At 41.5% G+C, this 24,995-nt stretch overlaps 1 protein-coding gene across 5 annotated transcripts in view; it reads right to left on the bottom strand.

The window, feature by feature from the left end:
• Positions 1–9,280: 9,280 nt before the first annotated feature.
• LPAR1 (lysophosphatidic acid receptor 1) overlaps positions 9,281–24,995 on the bottom strand; it is a 69,285-nt gene continuing 53,570 nt past the window's right edge. For all 5 annotated transcript variants that reach the window (XM_079331667.1, XM_079331671.1, XM_079331670.1 and 2 more), the window contains exon 4: positions 9,281–10,258. In XM_079331667.1, coding sequence (XP_079187793.1) covers positions 9,957–10,258 — 302 coding nt within the window. In that variant the 3' untranslated portion in view covers positions 9,281–9,956. The remainder of the gene's footprint in view (positions 10,259–24,995) is intronic.

Below are 24,995 nucleotides of genomic sequence, written 5' to 3'. Positions count from 1 at the left end.
GTTGACAGTGAGTCAGTTGGGTGACAGAATGGCTTGAGTCCTTGGGGTGCAGAAATGGCCTCATTTGGTAATGGAAATGTTTTCCCATGAACACATTCATTTATTTCTCTGGGTTCTGTAAAAACACATTACCAAGAGGTATTTCCCATAGTGTATAGCTCATGGTGGAAAGGTAGCAAAGGGCATAAATCTAATGCCCCTTACTGAAATGGAAAACTTAAATACTGAGGGCTAATTGCCTAGTTGTATATAACGTGTGGCAGGGCCAGGCATAATTTCTATGTTCGAATTCTTGGCACAATATTTTATTCATCTGGCTGTATTTTCTCTTTCTTTAGATTATTGCATGCATTTACTGACGGTGTCCTTGGTCTCTGGATTAGAGGCAGACCAGAAGCAACGGCAAGGGGTGGCACAGAGTCTGGGCTGCAGCATCATATCATGTAAAAGCCTTGTGCATCTGCAATGAGCCCCAGCAGAGGGGCTGGGGCCAGAGCCACAGCCCTCCTCAGCACAGTGCTCCACCGCTGACTGTGGGGGAAAATCCAGCCGCAAATGGGCTGGGCATGATTAGGGAAGAAAGAGGAGGAGGAGGAGGAGGCAGAAGCCCACCCAGACTGGTGGTGGGAATGCAAAGGTTCTGGAGCTTTATTGATGGACAATTCTTTGATGAATGACTGGATCTGCTTTGTTTTTCATAGTATGCTTGACTTGCACACAGTATTAACTAACAAAATATGGGGTTTCTTACTAAAATCAAATGTATGTCACCGCTAGTTCATAGCGCACAACATGGCTTCATTGTAAATTTATACACTGTGTAATTTTTTTTTTTTTCCACTCTTAATGGAAAACACACTGTTTTGTTTGGACCATCTCCAGGTGTCTCAGTTATGGAGTTACTCACTGAAGGTGAAGCATGTGGGAGGTTGCTTTAAGAAACATTACTAGTAAAGTCACTTACTCTGAATATTGGCTGCTCCTTTGCTTTATTTGGATGAAGTGCAATATTTTCAAAAGTGTCTGAGCTACTTAAGAGTCCATGGCTTACACCAGAAAAATTTCACTGGCACATGCTGGACTGGATGTGATGTTTTTCCTTCAATGCTTGTAGTACCTTCAGATAGAAATACAAAACACTGGAACAAAGGTGCCTTTTACTAGAGCAGTTTCTTTTAGTTCCTGAACCAGATTTACCTAGACTGGCACAAGACTAACGCAGATATCTTGAAACAAGCTGAGTTGTGCCGTGTCTCCTCTATCAAACTCAGTAAAGTGAACACAGCCACATATTATATATTTGTGCACATTTAAGGCACTTTTGAAGAAAACTGTTTTTTGATTTTTCAACAGCCGAATTACTCAAATAAAACTCGATGCTTCTTCAGCTATGCAAGTGCTTTTTGAAGATGCCAGCCTTGCAAGTATAAGAACAGAGTTCAGACATTAAGATAAAAACACAAAAATGCTATAAAGACTTCCTTTTATACCACTGTTTGCTGGAACATGAGTAGAAAAAGCAAAAAATTTAATTTTAGATAGATGACTGAGATGTTTTTTCCTTTCACCACTGCCTAATGTGCACTAATGAATGAAATGTCTACTTTGGTTGTTACTGTGCTGCAAGAAACTTTTAAAATGCTGTTCAAATGCTATACAGCAATAAACAAATGCTAGACAGAAAGACACTCCATGTGGACTGAAAAAACAGTTTTCCAATTTTATAGAAAATATGGAGACTTTTTTAGGAGCACAAACAGGAGTGTGCATATGTCTTAACAGCAGAAAAAAAGAGATGATCTGAAGATGAAACAACAGCTTACCTCTAAGCATGTTCATACAAAGATGTAGGAATGATGTTTCAAAAATAAAAGAAAGGTCAGTCACCTTTTTCAAACCTTTTACCCAGTCCAATTCAGGAAAATCTGTTTTCCTGATGAGTCCCTTTAAGAAACACCATATGGGCAGCCAGCTTGCCTGAAGAGCATTGCATTAGCTGTAGAGACATATATACAATACTGACATTTTCCCCGACACAAGAATTTCTAAACAAAATAATTTTCACTTGTTAGCATATATTTGTGGCTCAAAATCAGACCTCACTGTGATCAGACAGGAGAGGGGTCTGGAAGGCAGTAGCAGCTGGAGTAGCTCAAATCAGGCACATTTTTGAGTAACTCCCTTGAACTAAGGAGTGTTTACATATTTTGAAAAGAAGGATTGCAAAGAGACACTTGAGGACAAGAAGAATGTACAAACTTAAAAATCTGTGGCAGAACAAGCAGCAAAACATTCAGATATCGTGAACTTTGGAAAAACAGAGAAATAAAAAAACCACAACCTATATCAGTGATCCCTGAAGCATCCTTCAATCTTTTGAGTAGTAAAACAGCGTTTATATAAAAACAGTTTAAATTTGTGCTCAGTGTGGGTGGTAGAATGGAAAGGCTTCTCCTTGTTTCAATTGGCCTTTTGATCTCTTAACAAATTAGATACACCTAAAACAACAAAGATTTTCATCAGAGGCAAAAAAATTAATGCCATGGAAGGGGCATTATTCTTTCCACTTGGACAACAGCCACAACCAAGATTTCTTTACTGAACTTGCCAGAAAGCCATTGAAAGGGTTATAAACCAAATTCTGCATGGAAGGTAGGAGAATCTCCTCTGTGTTGTATCTTTCTTCTCAAAATTTTTCACTTCATTTTTCTCTATATATTGTATTTATTTATTTCCTGTAGAATCATAGAATGTCTTTGGTTATAAAATATCTTTAAGACCATTGACTCTAACCATTAACATATCACTGTCAGGGCTAGCAGCAATCCATGCTCCCAAGTGCCACATTACACATCTTTTAAACATCTCCAGGGATAGTGACACCCTTCAAACATCATTGATAAAGATATTAAACCAAACTGGCTCCAAAACTGGGCCCCAGGGAACACCACTTGTAATAGGCTGCCCACTGACTTTATTTCCACCATGTCCTCCAGGGAATTACAAAGGAACTGCATTTGTGGTGTAAAACACCTGAAGCTTGCCACGAAGATGCTTTAGGCTTTCTGGAGGAGGCACAAAGGAAGCAACACAAATGAGGAACTGCAAGGACTGAGGGGTTACTAGAATGTTCAGCAGGAGGTTGGGCATGCAAGAACTAGAGAGGGAGCAGCAGATCTGCAACCATGTGAAGCCTGAGCAGTTGAAGGGAGAAAGGCTTAAGATAAACATGACAGAGGCTGACTTGTGTTTGCTCCTGCTGGGTCCAGCTCATGAGAGGCAGTGCTGCCAACCCAGACACACCTGCTCTGAAGGGGCACAGAAAGGCACCAAGCAGGGAGGGAGTGCTGGCTCAGGTGATGCAGGGAGGTGCTCTGCAGGCTCTGGACATTGTGGTCTCAAATGTGCTGGCTCTCTGCTCCCAGAGCTCCTGCTCCCTCTCCTGCTGCACGCTGAGGCTGCGAGCTGCGGCGCTGCACGTGCTGTGCATTTAATGTTAACAGATCGCCATATAAACAGTCTGGCTTTCCCAGCAAATGGTGATCCAGGGCTTAAGCAGAAAATCCCAGAGGTATTGCAGTGCATTTTCATGAGACATGATTTATTTTGCAATTGTGTGTTTTGGCTTTCTGCTCATTATGTCCAGCAATCAAGCTCTGTGGGGCTGCTTTACATTACACAAGCATGCCACAGAAAGCCCAGCACCAAGGCATTGGTCTCGAATCACCAGAATCTGGGGGGATGAAAAAACTTGAACATTTCTCATTTTTTACTTTTGAATTTAATAATGCCTAGAGTGATTAGGAACACCAACTTCTTTTTCTGTCATTTTGCTGAAACAGAAATTTGGCTTCCATCAGTGTGTAGGTGATTGGCTTCTCTAACAAAAGGCAGGGGGCTAATGAATCCTTTATATAAGTCCTCTTTTCTTCAAAATGTGAGATAGGATTTAGCAGAAAAATAGTTTTAAAGAGCTGTACTCAAACAGAACTGAAAGACTAATTTTTATTTCACTTCTGCCTACTTCCTATGCAGAACTGTGTGTGGACACATACATTTCTATACATAACTCAACCACATTTGGTTTAGTTAACCTTCTACGGTTAAATCAAAACTGCAGACACATATCTGTGCACAATAAAAAAGGAAAGGAAAGTGAAGAGCAAAAGGAAAAGGAAGAAAGCAGATGGAGAAAGGGAGGAATAAGAAGAGGGAAAAGAAACAGTAAGCTTGTTTTCTCTGTGCAGAAAATGTTTTCTCTATAGCAACAAGATGATGTCTGAGGTTAGATGGTGCAAATGTGGACTTCAAGGAAGGAATGGTGGGCATATAAGAATCACAAACAGAATGGATTAAGCGATTTACTGGAAATAACCTGCCCCTTTGCTGTCTCTGTGTTTTAGCCCTTTGATATCTCCTTGTTAGACACAAGCCTCTGCCTGATACAATTTTTGATTAATTCTCCTCCACATCCAAAAATACCAGCTCCCCGAAAAAGGGTATTTCTTTCACACTCCATATTACACATGCCAAATATTTTATTGTACTAGATACAACCTCCAAACATTTACAGTAAGTGCACTTAGTAACAAAATTGTTTGCCAAAGCTCATTGGCTCTCTCAATACTTTTGAATTACAAACACGACTTTATTTAAACAGGAAAAATTAGCAGATTCCTGAGTCTCAACATACACTTCTGGTTATCAGAATTTTATCACAGGCAAATGGGAACATTTCATGGAGGTTCTTGTTAAAATGCTGGCAGCTATCAGTGTGTTGGAATTCCATGTACCGCAGAAGACAGCAGCATAGTTTAATATCCTTGTACTCCGTTTTTATTGTTGTGGTTTTTTTCAGTTTGTTTTTTTTTTTTAGGTTTTGTTGTAAGATTTTTGTTTTGGTTTGAGTGCTTTGTTTGTTTTCTTTAAATATCAAGGTCTGTTTTTTCTCCTTGATAGATTTAGAAAAGAGAAGCTATTTCTAAGAATAGCTTCTTAGAAAACCCTCTAAGAGAGGAAAATGGAAGAAAAGATAAGGGCACATTTTCTTAAGGAGTTGTGGCTGGACAGGTGTGGGTGTCAGTACTTTTTAAGTTAACTCTCTATTTGAAGTGGCCTTTCCAACCAAATGGTAAAGCCCAAGCAATTTGTCTGAACAAATGAGATTGCTGTTGCAAATCCCTTCCTTGCAGACAACAGTGTCTAGCACAGACTGATGCCTCACTGCAAGAACTGGTTTGAAAGGACATGACAGGTACGCTTGCAATAACAGGAAAGCTCTTAAATGGACCAGAAAAAGGAAAAGCCTGTATTTACCTCTGCAGCAAGTGGAAAAAACCAGCCAGTTTGCAAAGATTATCCTCTGCCAGCTACATCCAGTCTGGCAGTCAAAAGGGACCCAGAACAATGACAGGGACACCTGGGATGGGGTCACACCTCCACAAGGGTGGGGACATTGCCCTAGACAAATGCCTCTGCCCGCTCTGCTTTGCCTCACCTTCCTTCACACAGACCAAAATACAGACCAGGGTGTTTGCATCAAAGCCTCTCCATCTGGTGGTGTTCTTTTTAATCCCACCCGGGAAGAGCAATCTGCAGGGTGGACTTTTCTTTCTTTCACAGAAAAAGCTGCATGTTTTTTTGTCTGTGGATGCCCACTTCAGACAGATCTGGCTGCAGCAGTGTCACAGACAGAAACCCCAGATGGCTTTATAGCAGTAAAGTATGGCATCTGGTAGCATACCTCTGGGGCAACACAAAGGTAAGAAAAAGCTACAAAACCTGCTTCAGAAGCAGAGCCCACTTGAATTTCCCCTGACACACTGCTCCTGGGAACCTGACTTGCCATGGTTAAACCCCTGCCCACCACACCAGTACAGACCAAAAGATAGCCCATGGAGTGACCAGAAAAGTTTCATTTGAGTGCAATCCCATACTGGGACAAATTTATGTTTATATTGAGAAGCTACTTAGCAGAGGAAGAACTAAAACACTGGACATAAGACATGTCTTTTCCTCTTTGACATCCAAGTTACCCAGGCTTAGTTTGCCCCATGAAGATAGTAGGCCTGCCTTTGCCTTTTCCAAGTGTCCTACTCCAAGCCTTTGCTGCCCACTTGTTTAAATGCTGCTACAGCTGTGACTATTTGGAAAAGGCAGGGTTAAAAAAAAAAAAAGGTAAATCTTGTGGCAGCTACTTAAAAAAAACTATGTTACTGGTGCACTATGGACAGAGAGGTATGCTTAATTTTAGGAAAACACCTTTTTTTGGTCTGCCCTCTTTTCTACCTGCCCATCTTTTAGTATCTTGGTCAGGAGCCTGCTTGAAGCTGCCAAGGGATCCCAGAATAAAAAGCTGCTGACAAGAAAACCAATGTTTCAAGCATACATAGAATATATTTTCAATCTTTTATTAAAAAGTTGTGCTTTTTCTGATCAATGGGTTACCTAGCCTGTCTATATATCATGGCAACAAGGAATTAAAATACAAAGGGCATTTTTAAAATTAGTTTTCAGATTTATACTGCCACTGAAAATATATGAAGTAGGAAAACACATTTTCCTTGATCTGCAAATGATATTTCTTTTAATACACAACTCCTTACCACTACAATTGCTGACACAAACACCATTGCATTTGAACTTCAAGAGGATTTACTTGGACCAGAGGCAATCAACAACAAAAGAATTTTAATGACTGTGGGAGGATTATTGGTATTTTAAGAAGTGTTCTAAAACCTTTCGAAGAATTTGAGATAAGTAAAAATAAGTGGGGCAATCTTTTCCCCTAAGTACTTTGCACCATGTTATCACATAGCAGAAGTGAGTTCTACAACTATACATTGAGGCTGGAAAATCTGAATAGAAGAGAAAACTTAAAAAATTTCTGAGATGAAAACAAATGGCTGGGAACCATTCTAAGGACCACAGCAAATAAATCCTTCTATTCCAGGCTCTGGTTTTTATTCTCTTTGCTCACTGGAGCTTTAATTTCATTAGCTTGCAAAGAACTACTCAATTCACAGATCAGATTTCTTAAGGATATAGGAGAAACATGTCAACAACACAAAGCACTAATCAAATTTTTATATAGCAGCCATGGGCAGTGAGTTCCTCTAGCAGAATTGCACCAACAATGTTCCTCCTATTGCATTTGATCTGAAACATTGCTCTCTGCCTTTTAGAAGAAAAACCACCTGTTGTCAGACATGCTCCTGGATTAACATACCTGACAACTGAAATTTAACTGCTGCCAAGAGTTCAAAAGGTTCAGCTTCTTGAATTGCTGAATGCCTCCTTGGGTTGACCAATGAATGTACCTGGACAGCAGTGGCCATCTGTCACAATCACAATGATAACAGAACACCTCCTAGGGCATCTGTCTTCACAAGAGGCCTCTGGACCCACCCATGTCTCAAGCAATGACATCACCTCTGCTTCTAAGTTATTCACCCATGGCTTCTCAAAACCCACCAGAGGTCCAGCAGGATAAACCAGGGTGAATTATTTGCTGCTATTGTGTTAACATCATCCTCCCACCCTATCCAGATGAGATTCAACAAAAGCACGCAAACAGCAGTGAAAAGAACACTTGGAAAGGGCAAACCCCCAGCCCCAAAATCTCCAAACCCTAGAATAAAGTGTCCAAATCTACTTTTGTGGGGATGTTAGGAACAGGAAAAAGTGCTCTTGCATTGGATCTAAGGAAGAAAGGAATTTCAAGCACTCTTTAGAAAAGGAAATTATTTTTCAGATGTCACCTGTCTTTGGAGGCAGTCTTACTCTCTCCTTTCTTCTGTTTACCTGCACTAGTTTAAGTATCAAGCAGGCACTAAGGAAAATTATGAGTGGATTAGCAAGCAGATGCTTTTAAAAGAAAAAGCTCCTACCACCTGTTTTTAGGATAGTTCTTGTGAATAAAACCAAATGAACCTGTACATTCACTTTCTCCCAAATACAGACAAAAAAAAAAAAAAAAAAAAAAGGCCAGTTTTGTTCAAAACAAGTGGATATATTCAAAACCTTGGTCAAATGGCAGTGTTATGTTTATTCTCTCTGCCTATTCCACCTTCCACAGTGTCCACAAAAAACTAGCTCAACAGTTCAGGCAGAATTCAGTTTTACTGAAAACAGTCAGAACTCACTTTATTTAGTGGAGGCAGGTATTGTTCACTTGTTTCTCTTCCCTCTCTCAGCAACAAACTGCCTATTCCAAGCAATTTTATGTTTGGAATCATAAAATCCAAGCATCTCGTCAAATCAAGAGATGGTGAAAATACTGGATTTTGCTGGGCTGACCCTCTACCCTCCTGCCCAAAGGGAGAATATCATCCCTTAAGTTGCATTCCAGTATGGTACAACGAAGCATATATATGTACATGGGGCTTTTTGTTTTGTTTTGTGGGGTTATTTTTTTGTGAGTGTGTGTTTTTTTCTTTTTTTTTTTTTTTTGGTGGGGGGGTGTGGGGGTTTCCCCTGTTTTTTTTTGTTTTGTTTGTTTTGTCCTTTTTTTATAGAGACAAATTATAATGATGAAAACAGTGCCAGGAATTTCCTTTTGATGTATTTTACATTGTTATGAGAACACACAGGTACCTGGAAAGAGGTCCCAAGTTTTTTATCAACAAGATCCCACCTTTGCTCATATTTATTGCTGTTAATAAGTTTTGTTTACTGTCAGTGATTCTTGGCAACTGATATTCACAGGAGTGACATTTCTCTTCAAAAAACTCGTATAAAAAAACACATGCTAACTTAGGTATTTATAACAGTGTATATGTGTGGCTGCTATCTGTAACATGGTCCAGCCATTTGCAGTGGATGACCTTGTAAACCTTGTAAAGTATTAACTTTACAAACTAAAATTCTTAGTAGCCCACTGCTTTTGAAATGAAGGAGGCATCATTTGAATGGTACCCTACAAGTACTGCTCAGTGCAAAAATGCAGAAGGTGTTTTGTTTTCAATTATAAGGAAGGTTCCATAAATACATACCTTTTTTGCCCCATTAAAAATGAGCATGCTTTCTGCCATGAACGAGAAAAGCGTTCCAAGTACATGCCATAAATACAATTTTTGCAATATACCAACCTGACTGTAGCCCTTTAAGAGCCTTAGAGATGTGTCCTACTTTAAGAACTTGTCCATAAAAAACTTGGTACCCCTCACATGTTACAAATTCCATACTGCACTTCAAAGAAGAACCTTATATACATTGTGACTAAAGTACTATTTATTTCATAATCTAAACAAACACTGGAATACAGTCTATGCTTTTCTACTTTCCCGCACTTTACAAAGAGCTTTTTTTTTTTTTTTTTTTCATAATTAAAACAATCTGCATACACACAGAACATGCATTCTCTAACACCAGTAATGAAGGTATAAGAAGAGTCAGTTTCCCTCATCCTCCTGTTGCCTGTGTTAGGAAAAAATACTTTTCTTTTTACTGTAGTTATGACAGTGTGGCTAAGGATACAAAGACTAGAGCACAGTTTTACTCCCTGCACAGAAAATGTTCATCACAAGCATGCTGATGGTGATACATATTACATGTCTATTAAATGATAGGCATATTTTTATCCCCTTTACTCCCTTTTTAAAAATACTAAGTGGCTACATGTAAATGCAGTGAAGCAGGTATAAGCTTAATTAATCAGAGTTGATTCAGACTGGCACCAAGATGCAGCGAAGTCCAACAAAGTCTCAGCAAGGCTTTCCATGGGCTATTGATGACCTCCTCTGCAAAGCAACTACATTCTACTTTTTCAAAGTAGAATTTAAAGTCTTTGCAGCATGGCCAATCCTGCGGATGGGGCGGTCTGCAGGCCTCGGGCCCCCTGACAAAGATGCACTTGTAGTCCATTAGTGTTTGAGAAAGGGTGAGTGGGTTACCTTCCCTGGGGCCGCTCCACAGCATCCCTGCTGCCCTTTGTCGGTCGGGGGCTGGCTATGGCTTCATACCACGGAGTGGTCATTGCTGTGGACGCCGGCCAGGATGGTGTGGTTGAGGGAGGACGCCGAGCGGTCCGAGCCTTCGGTGGGGCCGTTGGCGCTCTCGCTGCGCTGGCAGCAGAGGATCTGCTTGAACGTCGCACTCATCTCCTTGTCCCGGTAAGAGTAGATGATGGGGTTCATGGCAGAGTTGAACTCTGCCAGGAGCAGGAAGAATTTTTCATAGGCCAGGACATTGCACTGGGGACAGCAAACATCGAGCAGCAGCAAGACTAATCCTGGGGTCCAGCAGATTATGAAAGCACCTACAAAGAGAAAAAATGGACAAAGTCTACAATTATAAAAATGCACCATTACTCATCAAAACACCGCAAGAACCATCCAGACAGAAGCAGCAATGGTTAATTTTCTCTTTCAAGAGTGTTGTTCCCACACTCTCTTTTCACTGACCCGATGAGAGGGATGCCTTTCAAAGATCTGTAAATGGTTATGGGCAGCACATCAAAAGAACAAGACACATCCCCAGCCCCCCACCATCTGAAACTCTGCTTGGCAAATACATTTACATTTAAAGTTGATAATGAGGAACATTTTTTCCCTTCAGTTAGAGACTCTGACTAATCAATCCCTTGATCAGGAGAAACAATACTGCAATTTACTTCTCAAACTAATAACAACAAAGAAAACTTTTCTGTGAGTGCTGTGACTGAAGCATCAGTAATAGAAAAAGAGTGGTGCAGGCAGCAATTCTCAAGAAAAAGAAAGCCTGGGTCTTGTTAACCCATTTCAGCACCATTATGTAATGGAAAGTCCTAAACACACATCCTTCTTGCACTGAAATGCCGTCCTTCAAGGGATCTACTTCTTTTCTTAGGGCTCTATTCAATTGAAATTCAGAGGCTCATCATGATTCAATAGTGTCAAAGCCAAAGAGTCTTGCACTGATTAAAATGCTTCCCCCCTCCTTTCTCTGTTTTCCAATGCTCTGAGGAGAACAAAGCCCAGAACAAAATTCAGGGCTCAATGCAGAAATTAAATCAAATGCCTTGTACTTTACTGGGAGTACTGAATTAAAGGAAAATTGTAACTCCTTGCAGGATTAGAGAGGCTTTAAATATAAGCACTGCTGGGGAAACCCTTACACACCAATCATGTCAGAACAAAGACAGTGCTCCTGAGATTTTCCAGGCTGCTTTACTGAGGTGGAAACCAACATCTTATCACCACTGAGCAGGATTGGCCCAGGCAGCAGCAATAAGGGTTTCCCAGCACTACGTAGTGAGCGCTGTTTCAAACTAGTTCTCCTGTCACTGTGGTATTTATTTATTTACATATTGCTCCCTTTTTCCTTCAGTGATGGTCTCCTGCAGGACTAGCAGCAAAGTCAGTTCCCAAAGCACAAAGACTTTTTGCCATGCCTGCCAAGAAGGTGCCAGCAATTTTCCAGCAGTGGTAACCGTAAGCTGTGCAAACACTCTTCTGTTTGGACAGCAAACCCACCTAGATCAAACAGATTTACCAAAGGGGTGTGCAAGCCTGCAATATACACCAGGTGACAGACACTGATTACCAACCAGGAAAGCACACACAGAGGCTTTTTACATACCAAAATGCATCCCTAAACTGAGTTTGCTTGCAAATAATAGTGCCACTCAATGCCCATCACTTTGCTGACCAACAAAGCTCGCCAATGGAAAGAAGCTGGAGGGTGAATTGCCAGCTGCTAGTACAAAGCATTGAACCCTTTCACCAAATTATTTTGTTAGGGTCACTGGCAGCAGTTTGACAGCATGGGGATGAAACTCTCCCATGCTGAGGTGGCATCAAACTCATGAATCCACTTTGGAGCTTTTTTCTGCAGCTCTTTTGGATTTCAACAGTCCTAGAAAAGAGTACTTAAAAATCGTACATGAAACTACAAAACTACCTGTCTTGCAGTGCAAAGAACTACAGGGTTTTTTTGTCTCTTCCTTGTATCTGTTGCCATAAGAGTAGAAAACTGCATCTCTTTATTTGCAGATTTGTCCATTTTGACAAAATCTGCCCCCTGCACAGGAAAGCTCTGCTGAGCTGGTTTTTTTAGAAACCAAGTCAATAATCCAAATTCAATCACTCACTGTTTAAACTGTGCATGTTGTATTCAGCCTCCTAGCTAGTAAGGCACCAGTGGACTTTGTTCTAGCTTTAGTACATATTTTCTTCCCTATAGGCTGCCTTAGGAGAACAACATCAGAGATGGGAACACTCCAGTCATGGGATCTACAGTGAAGGACAAAAGACAATGACAGCATCCTCACCAGGCCTGTTGTAGAAAAATCCAATATGGAAACAATGGAGCTAGCAGGAAAGCCCTCATAGCATTGTTCAAAGTTGCAATTGAAAGCTTCCAATTTTCTCTATTTTCTATTTTTTTTAATCTATTGCTGAGGAGCAACAGAACATACTGTTGGCATAATTTTTGATATGTTAGAAACAGCAACAAGAAGTTCTGTGGTGAGGAAGATAAGATTTTGCTCCTGAGAAAGTCCCAAAGTGATCCAAAAAACCCACATGCAGCCCATTGCATGGAACACTTGTCTTAGATAGAGCTCCTGAGCCTCCCTGGGATCCTCAGTATCTCAGTCAGGTCTGATAATCAGCAGGCTGAGTCTTGATTGGCTGCACTCAAGAAAAAAGTGCACTGTGGTTGAGCAACCAACTGATTGCTCTGTGCACCTCAAGCTACACTGAAAAATAATAAAAACAAAGGTTGCCTTACCACCCAGCTCTGGAAGGAAGTCACTATTGTGCAAGTTGTCACCCTTCTGCTCCTAGCAAAACATTCCCCCATGTTAATGGCTCTGGCAGCTTACTAAGTGCTTCTAAATGGTGACACAAAAATGCCTCAGGTTAGCTCACATCTTATTTAGCTGTTGGTACACTGGAAAATGCTGAGAAGTATCGCTTACAATAAGGCGTGTTTGAGTTAGGTACAAAGGAAAACATAAATGTCAGGCTCTTAATACTTCAGATTTAGGAAACTGCATCTGTTAAACATGGAATTCTTTTTCTGGAAGGAAAACAAGGAGTGATGTTTTTTTTTTTTTTTCTCTTACTTAAAATATTTATTGAAGTAAGCTGGAAGTGAGATTAAATTCTTCCCCTCCCAGGAATCTGTTGTGAATTGACTTCATCAAGAATGAAGATCTAAAAATATCACATTTAATAAAACAGTGACATCCAAAAGCTTCCTGCTGCCATATACTGGAAAGCCTTAAGCATACACCAAAATATTGATGTTTTCCTGCTCAGAATCAGAACTGAGAGCAGTCTGAAGTACAGCGTTAGTAATTTCAAGGTGCGTCTTAACATTTCACAAACTCAGTTAAACCTAAATTACAATGACATACAAAGCAGACCTGTTGCATACAGTGACTTGAATCTTTGTGGATATGTCATAGTCATACCATGTCACTAGAGGAGCCCAACATACTTGGAAAAAACATGCAGACTTTATGTCCTTGGTTGACTGAAGAGCATTTTGCCTGGACAGAGAGACCCTTGCAGTCCTTTGAAGGTAATGGCACTGCAAGAAGCTAAATTAGCTCTTGAGCTGCAGCAGAAGGAACATTCCACAGAGTATGGCCAAGTTCTGTCCTGAGGGTCAGGCCACAGAAGGCTGGGTGAAGATGAAAATCTCATCAGGCTGAGGGTTGAATGGCTGGCCATTAGACAGGAAAGCTTGAGGGAGAAATAGCACATCTTCTTAAAAGATTGAAGGGTCCCTAGAGACTGAGAAGAATGTTTCACAGTGGGGCATATGAGTTACAAAAAAGCATTTATGATCTAATCTAATTTTCTGTGATATGTCTCATCCCAATGAGAAATAAAACTCCAACTCCTTGTGCATTGTCTGTCTTGCAGACCTGTGGTAGAAGTCCACTGGAGGCTCTCCAATGGCCATGATATGGCTACATCACATCTGTCTTGAGCCCTTGTGCATCAGTACAGATTATGTTTCCATGGTAGCTGGATGTTGGAAACCCTTGGGTAAATGAGACAAGGCCTCACTGCAAGGCTTGATTGCAAGAGAGTAAAAACTGTTGTAGGCAGTAGGCATATGAAACCAGCCATGATAAATAAGACAAAAATCAAAACAAAAGAGAAAACAAGTCCAAAAAACAGCAGCAGAAAAGAAAAAGCTACACAGGAATAAACACTGATGAACTAGTCACTGATCACTAGGATACCAGACTGGATGGCTAGTCATGAAACTTCTTGTGTTAGAAGGCAAAGTGTTTCCCAAGCAACACTCATTTATTTTTCCTTTTTTTTTTTTTTTTCCCCTTCTTTTTGTCTTTTGCCTTGGAAAGCCTATGTCTGTGTTTATTCTGTGAACATTTGTTTCCGTCTAACTCAAAAGAGCAAAATAAAAGAAGCACTTCTGCTTCTGCCAAGTCACACACTGCTGCCCTTCAGAGGCTCCAAAGGGATGTAGCTCTTGTCAATGCACACCTATTCTGGAACACCCTTCTTCTCTGCCTTAACCACACTATGTCCCTTTCATGTGCTCTCTTCTATTCATCTTGTGTGTTAACCCTGCTATCTGGCATGGGCCCACCTCACTCTGCAAATTCCTCAGTCTAGGTGGAGTGGAAAAATATTGAAAGAGCCTCTTTTAGGGAGTGCGAGAAGAAGAAAAATCTCTCCCGTGTTTACAGTTTTTTTAAGATTACAGGAATGGGATAAGGAACTAGCATATCAAAGACAGAAAACATCCATTCCAGCTGAAGTGCAGAAACATTTACAATCTGCTGCTGTTGCCCTCCTACTCTTGTCCACCCACTGTCCTCTCCAAATCCCCTCTTGCCCTCAGAGTGGCACTTGTGGCAGGCAGCTGCACCCCCTCTTTTCTGGGACACTGGGAGAGGAAAGGATATCAAGCATCACTGCTATCACTGTTATCACAGCTACCAACAGGGAGAAGAGTCATTCTGCACTTGGTGCAAGCTAAAAGCAATGCTCTGGGAGCATGATTTGTTTTAATTAACAAAGCCATAGCCAAAAAGTGCTGCAGAAGTGCCTGGAATTTGCCACATTCTGATACAATCCCACCCTCAGCAGGGAAAGCCACTGCTATGCTAGCTGAGGTGCAATCTCATTAGCTGCAACACAACTGCACTTCTTCATGTGCTAGCCACCTGTAAACTGTATCAAGAATCCTCCTTATCACACTGAGCATTATCTTGTGCATAGCATGAACAGAGATAAGTACTGCAAGCAATACTGCTTATTTACAGCTACGTGTTGTTTTTCCCTGACACAAATAAGACAGGATGAATGATTATTGATGCCAAAGAACACGAAGAGCATTTATCATGCTGTAAACATACAGTGTGTAGGAGCAATTATTCCAGTTCTAGTCTGAACTAATTTTCCCCAAATTTTGGCAAAACACTATTACAATACAGCTAATAGTCCTTGTTGGGAGAAAACACTGTTGTTGCTGTTGGTTATTTCGCATTTTCTGCTGGAAATAATTAACTTAGGAGTAATATTTATTTCCACCCATGGAATTTTCATGTGAAGAAATAAAATGTGACCACCACATTTGGATCAAATTAATAAATTTAAAATAATAGTATGCAAAACTTGGCAAATTCTGAAGAAGTTCATATATGAAAGACTTGCCTCTCCACCTACAGACTCCAAAAGACTTGAGGAGGATGACATTAAAGGAAAGTCCTTGAAAAACACCCCAGCTGAGGGAGAACTGCCTGCAGGGTACCAGTAGAATGGTCATGTTGAAAAAGGTGCTATCAGAACAGCTTCATTTATTTAATGTGTCTTTATTTAAGGAAGCTGTGCGAATTCTGAAAGAATGAGAATTTCATAGCAGACTCCTTCTGCAGTTTTTGATTGATTGTAAAATGCTGTCTTCTCTGACAAGCCTCTGGGAGACTAACATGACAGGTGCCTTTGTGTTTCAAGTCAAACTTTTATCTGGGGGGGCTGTGTGTGAAAGAAAGAGGAGATATCTCCAAAAAGAAAGAGGGAATAGCAGTGTAAAACAGGAAGTGAGAAACAATGCAAAGGTAAATAAAATCTACATTCATATTCATGCAACACTATCTTACATATACTTCTCTAAGATGATTTGAATCAAGAGGATGTGAGCACATAAGGGAAACTACACAGCTAGAGAGCAGCTGATTATACAAGCCACCAGCTTGTCTTTCATAATACTATATATTATCCCCATCCCTACAGATCTGTGTTCTAATCTCCCAGGAGCTGAGAAGTTCTAAATGTGCAAGTTATAGATAAAACCCTACCCTCAGCTTTATCAAATCTAAAGCCCACATGAATTCCATAACTCACAGGTTTGGGAGATTTTCCAGTCTACTGTACACATAGTTTGCAAAGGGATTTTATTCTAAAATAAAATGTTCTGCTAATATTGCATCAGATGCCTGATTACCTACCTTTTCCACAGCTACATGCACACTCCAACCTCTCGCTGAATCTCATTCTGGGTATTTTAGCTAGCAGGTTTGGCCAGACTTTGTACAAAATAATTGCTGGATTATGTGGGAACAGAGAAATCATGTCTTGCTCAAAAATGTGTTTCCTCTTCTCAGCACGAATTCAGAATGTGTCTGCTTCAAACATCTGTCTTTACCTTTGAAGGTGCACAGAATTTTTTTGGTGTTTAAGCCATGGCTATCTTTGCCAACAAACCATCCCTTCTCTGAGAAGCCCATCTCCTTCCATCTTCATTTTCTTACTACCATGTGCTGCAGGCAGGGTATGCTGACACTCAGACTCCTGCCTTTCCTTCTGGAGATCCTATCTGCTGCATGTCTTCCCACCTGCACACCACCTGGTGATCTCTCCACAGCCTGGCACTAGATGTGGGTGTTTCCAGCACCACATAGTCTTCAAGCACTTTCATATCCCTGCAGCATCTAAAGCTTTGGAAGTTTGAAACAGCAAACAGACCGAAAAGCCTGAGGAGGGCCAGTAACAAAATAAAACTAACTGAAGGGAAAATGAAACTGGGCAGTAGCAAGCCACAAGAACTGATCTGCTTATTTCATGGGTGCTTGCCAAACTCTAGCCCATGTTAACACTCCATGTAATTCCCTGCCTGATGCTTGCTGCCTTGCAAATGAGTGTACTGGTTTTTGGCCAGCTGACCCAGCCTCCCTCAAGTATTCCACAGCTGATACCTCTGAAGGAGAACTCCAATGCTAATGCAAATGGAGGAGACCAGGAGGGTTTCTCAGTTGACATCTTCAAACCAAAGGTGTTTGAATAGTCCTCTTTTAGAACATACTTGTAACGGTTTTAAAGAACAATTTGCAAAGAGGAATGTGCAAAATGCATTCCAAAAATAAAGCAAAAGCTTAGTTCTGTTGCAATTTATCTGTATCCATTTGAATCCCTCAAAACAAGAAAAATGGATTTTTTTTTCCCCTGATCTAGTAACTACAGGAGAGAGATTGTGCTCTGCCTCTCCGCAAAGGGAGAAACTAAGGCTTTTATCTATAGAATGCATTTTGACAAAAACAGGAAGTTATTAAATGCCAGTGGTCAGCATTCCAACTGATTTCTAAATTCATGAAGATATGTGTAGTTCATGTCTGAATAAAAGCTTGGCTGTTGCCAAAGTAATCTAATTGTTTATCTCTGTGTAAAGACAAACAGTAGTCCCCATGGAGTTTCTCTGTTGCCAAAAAGCCTGACGCACAGAGAAAATTTTGGTGTCTTTTTCAATTTTTGGGTGTTCTAGACAAACCTTTATGCTCCAACTTGAAAAAAAAATACTCCTACAGTCTCAAATCAGTGCTGGTAGCTTGGCTGGAAAATGAACACGTAAGCCCAGCTGATAAGGGGCTCCTGGTACTGGCCTCCCTAGGTCACAGGACAAAGAAAAGCAGACAAGAGATGTCTGGGCAAAACTAGATGTAAGAATCATAGAATCCCAGAAAGATCTGGGTTGGAAGGGACCTTAAACATAATTTAATTCTAACCCCTTCTCATGAGAAGAGATGCCACCCACTTCATCGGGTTTCTCAGGGCCCTGTCCCTCAATACATCCAGTGACGGGACAGCCACAACTTCTCTGGGCAACCTTTCCAGAGCCTCATCACCCTCACAGAAAGGAATTTCGTCCTAATTTCTAATCTTAATCCATTCCTTTTCCATTTAAAGCCATTCCCACTTGCTCTGTCACTCCATCCCCTTGTAAGAAGTCCCTCTTCAGTGCTCTTGAAGGCCCCTTTCTGGCACTGAGAGCTTCTGTAAGTTCTTCCCAGAGCCTTTTCTTCTTCTGGCTGAGCAAGCTCAATGCTCTCAGCCTCTGCTCCAGCCCTCTGATCATCTTGGTCCTCCTCTAAATCTGCTCTAATGGATCCAAGAGACAGTCTTTAGCTCATATCTGGCAACCTGATTTCATTCCCTATTCCAAACTCAGCTAGGATTCTCTTTAGGGACCCTGACTGCTCATAGGAATGGCTTGGGACTTCAGGTGAGAGCCATACCTCTCCCTGAACAGCAAGAAGACCCTGCCTGAAGGGTCTGGGTGAGGCTTTCAGGTCCCAGATATGGGGGAGCTGGAGGTCAGCAGGTCTCCTGAAATGTGAACATGCCTCTGCAGAAGTGAAGGCTCACTGCAAGAGGTCGTGTGAGGCAGGAGCAGCACAGCTGGCACCCTACAAGCAGGGCTTGTAGACTGGACTGTCCTCTGCCTGCTTCTGCAAGGTACATTTAGTATGCTTGGGACATCAATGTTTTGCTGCTTTTCTAGGAGATGCAGTTTCCCGTCACAGAAAAATAATTTGCAGCCACACTGAAAACGCTCTGTTCTGTCCACTTTTCCTACATAAATCCATATACCTTCTGTGGCACTCTGCTACTTCCCCAGACTTCTGAGACAGCAGAATGCTGTGCTCAAACAATACAGCATGTTTAGTGGATATCAAACAGCCTTGCTACATGAGATTGTTTAATTGTATTTTCCTTTGTTGTTAAGGACATTAAGTGTTACTAGTATTATGTTTGGATAATGCAATTTAATATGCAAAGGACTGCCTTGATTCTTACACAAGATTAAACTAATAATATCAGAAGAAAAATATGAGAATCTGACAGTTTCCTTAATAGGAATAAAACTTGCTTCTCTTGTGCTAATACCAGACTCCAAAAAGGAGAAAGTGTTACCAAGTGTTACCAGCTCTACCTCAACTGCAAGAAAACGGTGTGTGCTTTTAATTTATATAGCCATACTGCCATTTATCTGATTATAGCTATCTGGTTAAGCTGTAGTAGACATCCTTTGAGGGAATTGCATTAAGATCAGTCACACAAAATGGTTTTCAGAAGCAGAATCCACTCTGACAGCTGTGCCTCTCTGAGAAAATGAAGAGCACAAGCTCCAAAATGAAGTGGGCAACAGGATAAACCTCAATGGATAAAGAAATGCCACTCTAGGATAAATCTCCTTGGAAAAATCTGCTTGTCTTTGGACAAGTTAGTATACACAAGTTAGAAAAGCCTTTCTACTCCTCACCTGAATGTAACAAATCAGGTCACTGCCTTAAAGCGGTGTCCTGGTTTGAAAGGACAGGTGTCTGCCAGTAAGGGCAGAAGTTTCCCTTTGGAATAGAGACTTTGGTTCCACTCCCCTCCCCCAAGTATTACGATTGTTTGAATCAAGGACTCTGAGGCAGAGATAAGGGGGTGGGAATAACAGCTCTTTTACTAATATATCTAACTGTACAAGCAGAAAACAGTAACAGTTAAAATTGCTAACAGAATGAAATAGATAACTCGGTGTCAGTCCCTTTAGATGCAAGCACGCTGTTTCTGTGCTTAGTCCACAGCCCGGATCTGCTGAAGGGCAGGCGGGAACGGAGGCAGGAGGGAGGGGGAGAGGCGGCAGCGGCCACGCCGGTCCCGGGCGGGAACGGGCTGGAGCGGCGGCTCCTCACTCACCGTGTGTGTCCGGGTGATCAGCTGTGTCCGCAGAGGAAGGAGGCTGGAATGGGGCAGATGCAGGGCAGGTGATCGCAGAGGGTCTGGCTCTCCTGTGCTCGGCCGCGTGGCTGAACGATCCCACGCGTCCTCTCAGCTCACCAGAAACCCGAGTGCCCTCCCGGAAGCCTCAGAGGCCCCTCCGGAGCCGTTCCCACCCACCCCTTTTGTCTGGTCTCATCAGAGATCCTGGGTGTAGCCCGGTCAGCTCCATTGGCATGATAATGGGAAAAATTCTTTCAATTGACACAGTAACAGAAAAACACTCAACCTCCAACAAGCGGAAGCAGCCTTGGACAGACTACACATGAAATGCACTACGCTAAGCATCCTGCACACCTCACCTCCCAGACAGTGTTAAGGTCATTCAGACATTATTCAGACTATCAGACCATGAGGGGGGCATCTACAAATGGCACTGCTAAAACACAGGGGAGCAGACAGATGTGGCATTGCGCATCACAGGAGTAGCACTGAGTGAAGAACCACCCATGTTTTGATTGTGGTAAGCATGTACTTGCAGATTATCAAAAGGGTAAATTCTAGGTTTTGGCACTTAATTCTATATGTACCTGTTAAAATTATCTAGATGAGGCCGGTATCTAGGACAGAAAATAGAGGTTTTGTTCTGCATTTCCATACTGTAAAGATTAGACATTATTTAAAGGGATGCAGCTATCTCTGGATCTCACAGATTCTTCTGGATTCCCCATTAGGATGCTTGCTGTCTTGATGCATATAATTTCAGTGTAGTAACAACAGAAGTTCCCACACTTCAAACAATAAATTTAGTGAACAGAACTGGAAAAGTTTCACTGCTGCTGATGGATTCCAAGTGCAGCTCCTCTGTATTTTCTTTTTCTCTCTTTTTTTTTTTTTTTTTTTTTAATTAATTTAACCTAACAGAATCTAGAATCAGTTAGTTCTTTCTCTCAGCATACACACTGGTGTAAAAACCTGGAAATATAGTTACACCCTCATGACTACAAATGAGGACATCCCAGTCTCATCTACTTAGAGGATTAGTCCTTGAAGGAGCTCCTGGGTTAGACAAGTGATATGTCTTCTCCCTATGACTTTTCCCTTCTCCCTACAACTAAGCTTCCCCAAAATCACTGCATTTATTGGAGATTAGATATGTCATTGGATATGTGTTTCCATTGCCTTACAGGGGCAGTCTTCTACCTTTGGGAGTCTGCTTTCCTGTTCTAAATTTAATCTCTGCTAAGAATAATATGGCACCTAAAAGCACCCAAGAATAGTCCTTGGACCGTGTTAGCACCACATCCTTGGTCAGGAGGCTTAAAGATTGCCATATACATAGCCTCTGAAACCACAAAAACCACACTGTCATGCTATTTTTAAGGTTACTCAATCTGCATGTTTCTGAGGATGTGACTCCTTTGACCTCTGGCAGACAGTTTGCTCCAGTGTCCCTATAAAAGACTAGGTTTTGGCTATATATAATAAGCCAAATATATAACAAGGAGCAACAATGATGAAATAAAAAAAAGGCTCTAAGTCTCTTAACTTTTAGTTTCCTTACGCCCACCTTCTCATGAAGAAGCAATTGAATGGCAGCAGAAAACTGAAATAACCGTGCTAAAAATGGGCTGACTCCCAGTCACCTTCATCTCTTCCAGAAGTGTTCATGAGCAGTGCCAGACAAAGGTCATTTAGATCCAGCCCCTATCTGCTCTGCTAGGAAAGCAGGGGGGTTAACATCGGTGCTTTCCCTGTAGCAAGCCTTGCCTGCTGCTTGATTTTGTCCTGGGTTGTCTGCTGCTGGGCATGAGCATGAGTTACCAGTGAACTCTTGGCCTCCCCAATGAGACTGTCACCTGTCTTCAGCCTAAGGGCAATGCCAACTTGTTTCTCACAGTGACACAGAGAAGAATCTGCTGCCAGGGCAGAGCCCATGGCTGTGCTCACATGAGGGCTTCCAATGGACCTGCCAGTGAATGTGCTGCTTCTGTAATGCAAGAACTTCACAACTCTTCCCTTTTAGCACTCTCTGCTTGCCATGGACTTCAGTCCTCAAGTGATAAAGGATTTACATGTCATCCAATGTGAAACCTTTGCCAGCTGCAAATTAAACAATCAAGAATTTTTCAGAAGAAAAATGACAGTTTAAACAACCTTTTAAGATGCAGACCAAGGTGATCTGGCAAAAATGCACGTCACCATTATGTACAGCAGGGTAGAACTCTACTTTTAAAAATAACCACTAATAACAATTCCATCAGATGTGGCAGATAATGATGTACAATGCAGATCACACCAATGGCTGCCAGAGACAGAAAACACTTGTGAAAGCATTTGCTTCACACTCGGAATGCCTGAGACTTCATGCAGACAGTGATGAAGCATCCAGAAAGCAAGCCTACTTTGTTGTCTCATCTGATGGCCCTTATAGCTGCCTAGCCCCCTCTGATTGTTCCTGTGCCATCACCAGGCTTGTCTGTGGAGCACACTGCCCTGACCTCTCCGTGTGAACAGGCTCTAGGTGCAGGGCTGGGATGTCTGCTCCAAGGGAGAGGACAGCACTCAAGCAGGGAGCCGGCCATCAAAGGAACTGTAATTCCACTAACTCCACAAGCGATTGCAAAAACAAACAGTTGCAATTGCTACAGCATTGAAAGCTAGCCTCTGAAAGGAAAACAAAAGATTCCTCCATACTCTGTGGAAACCCACAATAAATACTGGCAAAGTTATCAGTCCTCAAAAGAAGGTCTTAGTATGCCTAGACCACCTACTGTATTGTGTCCTCCTGCTTCAAACAATACAGTGGATGCAGGATTGTGAAATGGAAAACTGAACCAGTGCAGCATCAGTTGTTTTTGCCCGATGGAAGAAGAATCAAAGGAACAAGATTGCTACTAAACCACAAAGACAATTTCCACTTGCATTACATTCAGCACCTGCACATATCTGCAGCTCACCTATGGGGCTGTGGAGGCAGTAAATTGACAGAGTAGCAGAAGGGATAAAACAGGGCTAAGAGGATAAAAAAAAAAGACACCTCCTCAAATCCCTGCTCCCAGCTTTTGTATTGTGCCATGTAAAAAAAAAAATGTACCACACCCAGCACTGCTCAATATTACCAGCACATGCCCAGGAGGTAGAACCTTGGGACACACGAAATATGTTTCATTGCAATGTTAACTAATCAAAGCACTTCCATTGAGTACTCCCCAAATAACAACCCCCTCCTCTTTCAAAATAGTACCTGTGGTCTCATTCTGATGTTTTAATTCATCATTGCTTACAGTAGTTCAACTCAGATTATTTTGGAACGGACATGCTGATATAAGAATCTGAAAGACTTCTGCAGGATTGTGTATTTTTATTTTGTTTTAGCAGATACTTGTAGGTTTGTGCCTAAAGCAAACAGGAAATTGCATGAGATAAAATGAGACCTTCCAGGCAAAAAGGCCCTTCACTGAGGAATTTTTGGGTTTTAAAAAAAAGAAATAAACAAGCAATTAGTACACTGTAAGAAAATTGCTTGCAAAATCCTTCTACTCAGCAAATTAACTGCTTCTAAGAAGTACCTCTGCTGATCTAAACAAAAAACAAGGCTTTTTTCCTTTTCAGAAAAGATTAAAACTCTACTTCCTACTCAGCAATGCAATGAAGGGCACCATTCAGAGATTACTTTATTTTCTTTTAAAATGTTTTAACAATGGAATATTCAAGCAACTCCAATACAGCAGCAATGTGTAAGGAACATGTATAGAGAAAAAACCCTTAGGTAAACTCAGATCTGCTTTTGCTAGACTTAAGTTCCTGGGGATACTTGTTGGCTTCTCCTCATTTTTCTACAGAGCTAAGAACAGTGGCCATACCAAAATCAGACTCGCTAAATGAGGGATGAGTGCAAGGCAGAGGGGCCATTTCAGTGCTGTAAGAAAAGCCCATACTTCCACGCTCCTTCTCTTAAACTTAATAGCCTGGAGATTGAGCACAGCTGTGCCTTAAATAATAAGGAGCTAAACCAACCATCACTGCAAGCTTTCTATTTACTGGGCTCCAACTGATCTGCAAGGTATGAGGGGAGAAAAAGAGCAGAGATGTCTCTGTCCCGGGAATTTTCTAGAAGAGGCATGTAACAAGGGATAAGCTCTCTTATTTGCCCTTCAAAATAAGGAGCGTTCAGTTTCTTTAGTCATCCAGTGACACCAAAAGGACTTTTATTGGCATTGGTGCTCTTGCTGTTGTTCCATCCAAACTCTGATATTGTAATTGTGCTCATTAACTACCTATGAGCATGATAATACATAGCTGTGAACAGACTGACCTACTGCAAATTCATTGATTTCACATATTTTCAGCACATATTTTTCTGAAAACAAGCACTCACTAACTATATTTTGTGTTGTTTGTCCTCCTGTCTTTAATTGCCTTTAGTAAAAAAGGCTCATTAAGTTTAGCCAGCTCGAATCCCTTTAAGAGTGCAGCATTAGTAGCTAAGCTACAGGTGCATAGCAAGTAATGTGATCTGTGCAGGAGTTTTCACTCCCTGTTACTTTAATCCACTTTTTGTGGAGCTCATGTGCGAAGCTGGCTGAGCACTTTGCAGTGTTGGGATGCCATGTGAGTCTCTTGGGTTGGTGAGTTCCATGCTCCACTGCACAAGACATCATCCCAGTTACAACCCAGCCCCCCTTCCCCCTTATTGACATGGCTTTCACATGAACATTGCTCTCCTCCCACATGGCCCATGGCTGGAAAAGCTTGCATCAGTACCTGAACCATGGGGTTTTGTAAAACCCAAGCTGGGTGTGCCTGGGAAAGGGAAAGAATGAGAATGGAGAGTAGTAGTATTGCTGGAGCCCTCTTACCCTCCCCAAACAGGAGAGATTTGCTCCAGTAAGTTACAAACACTGTACTATCTGAGACGGCACTGGATCTCGTATTTTCTCTGTGGGCCAGGGGAGCTCCCTTGAGATAAAAACTGCAGCTGTTGAAATCCACCTTTTTGATGTTCACTGACTTTGATGTGTTCTATGTAGGTGCAATTAT

Source organism: Erithacus rubecula (genome assembly GCF_903797595.1).
Source record: "Erithacus rubecula genome assembly, contig: SUPER_Z_unloc_6, whole genome shotgun sequence".
Classification (NCBI taxonomy): domain Eukaryota; kingdom Metazoa; phylum Chordata; class Aves; order Passeriformes; family Muscicapidae; genus Erithacus; species Erithacus rubecula.
Note: the sequence above shows the minus strand (reverse complement) of the source record. Positions and strands in the feature narration are given on the sequence as shown.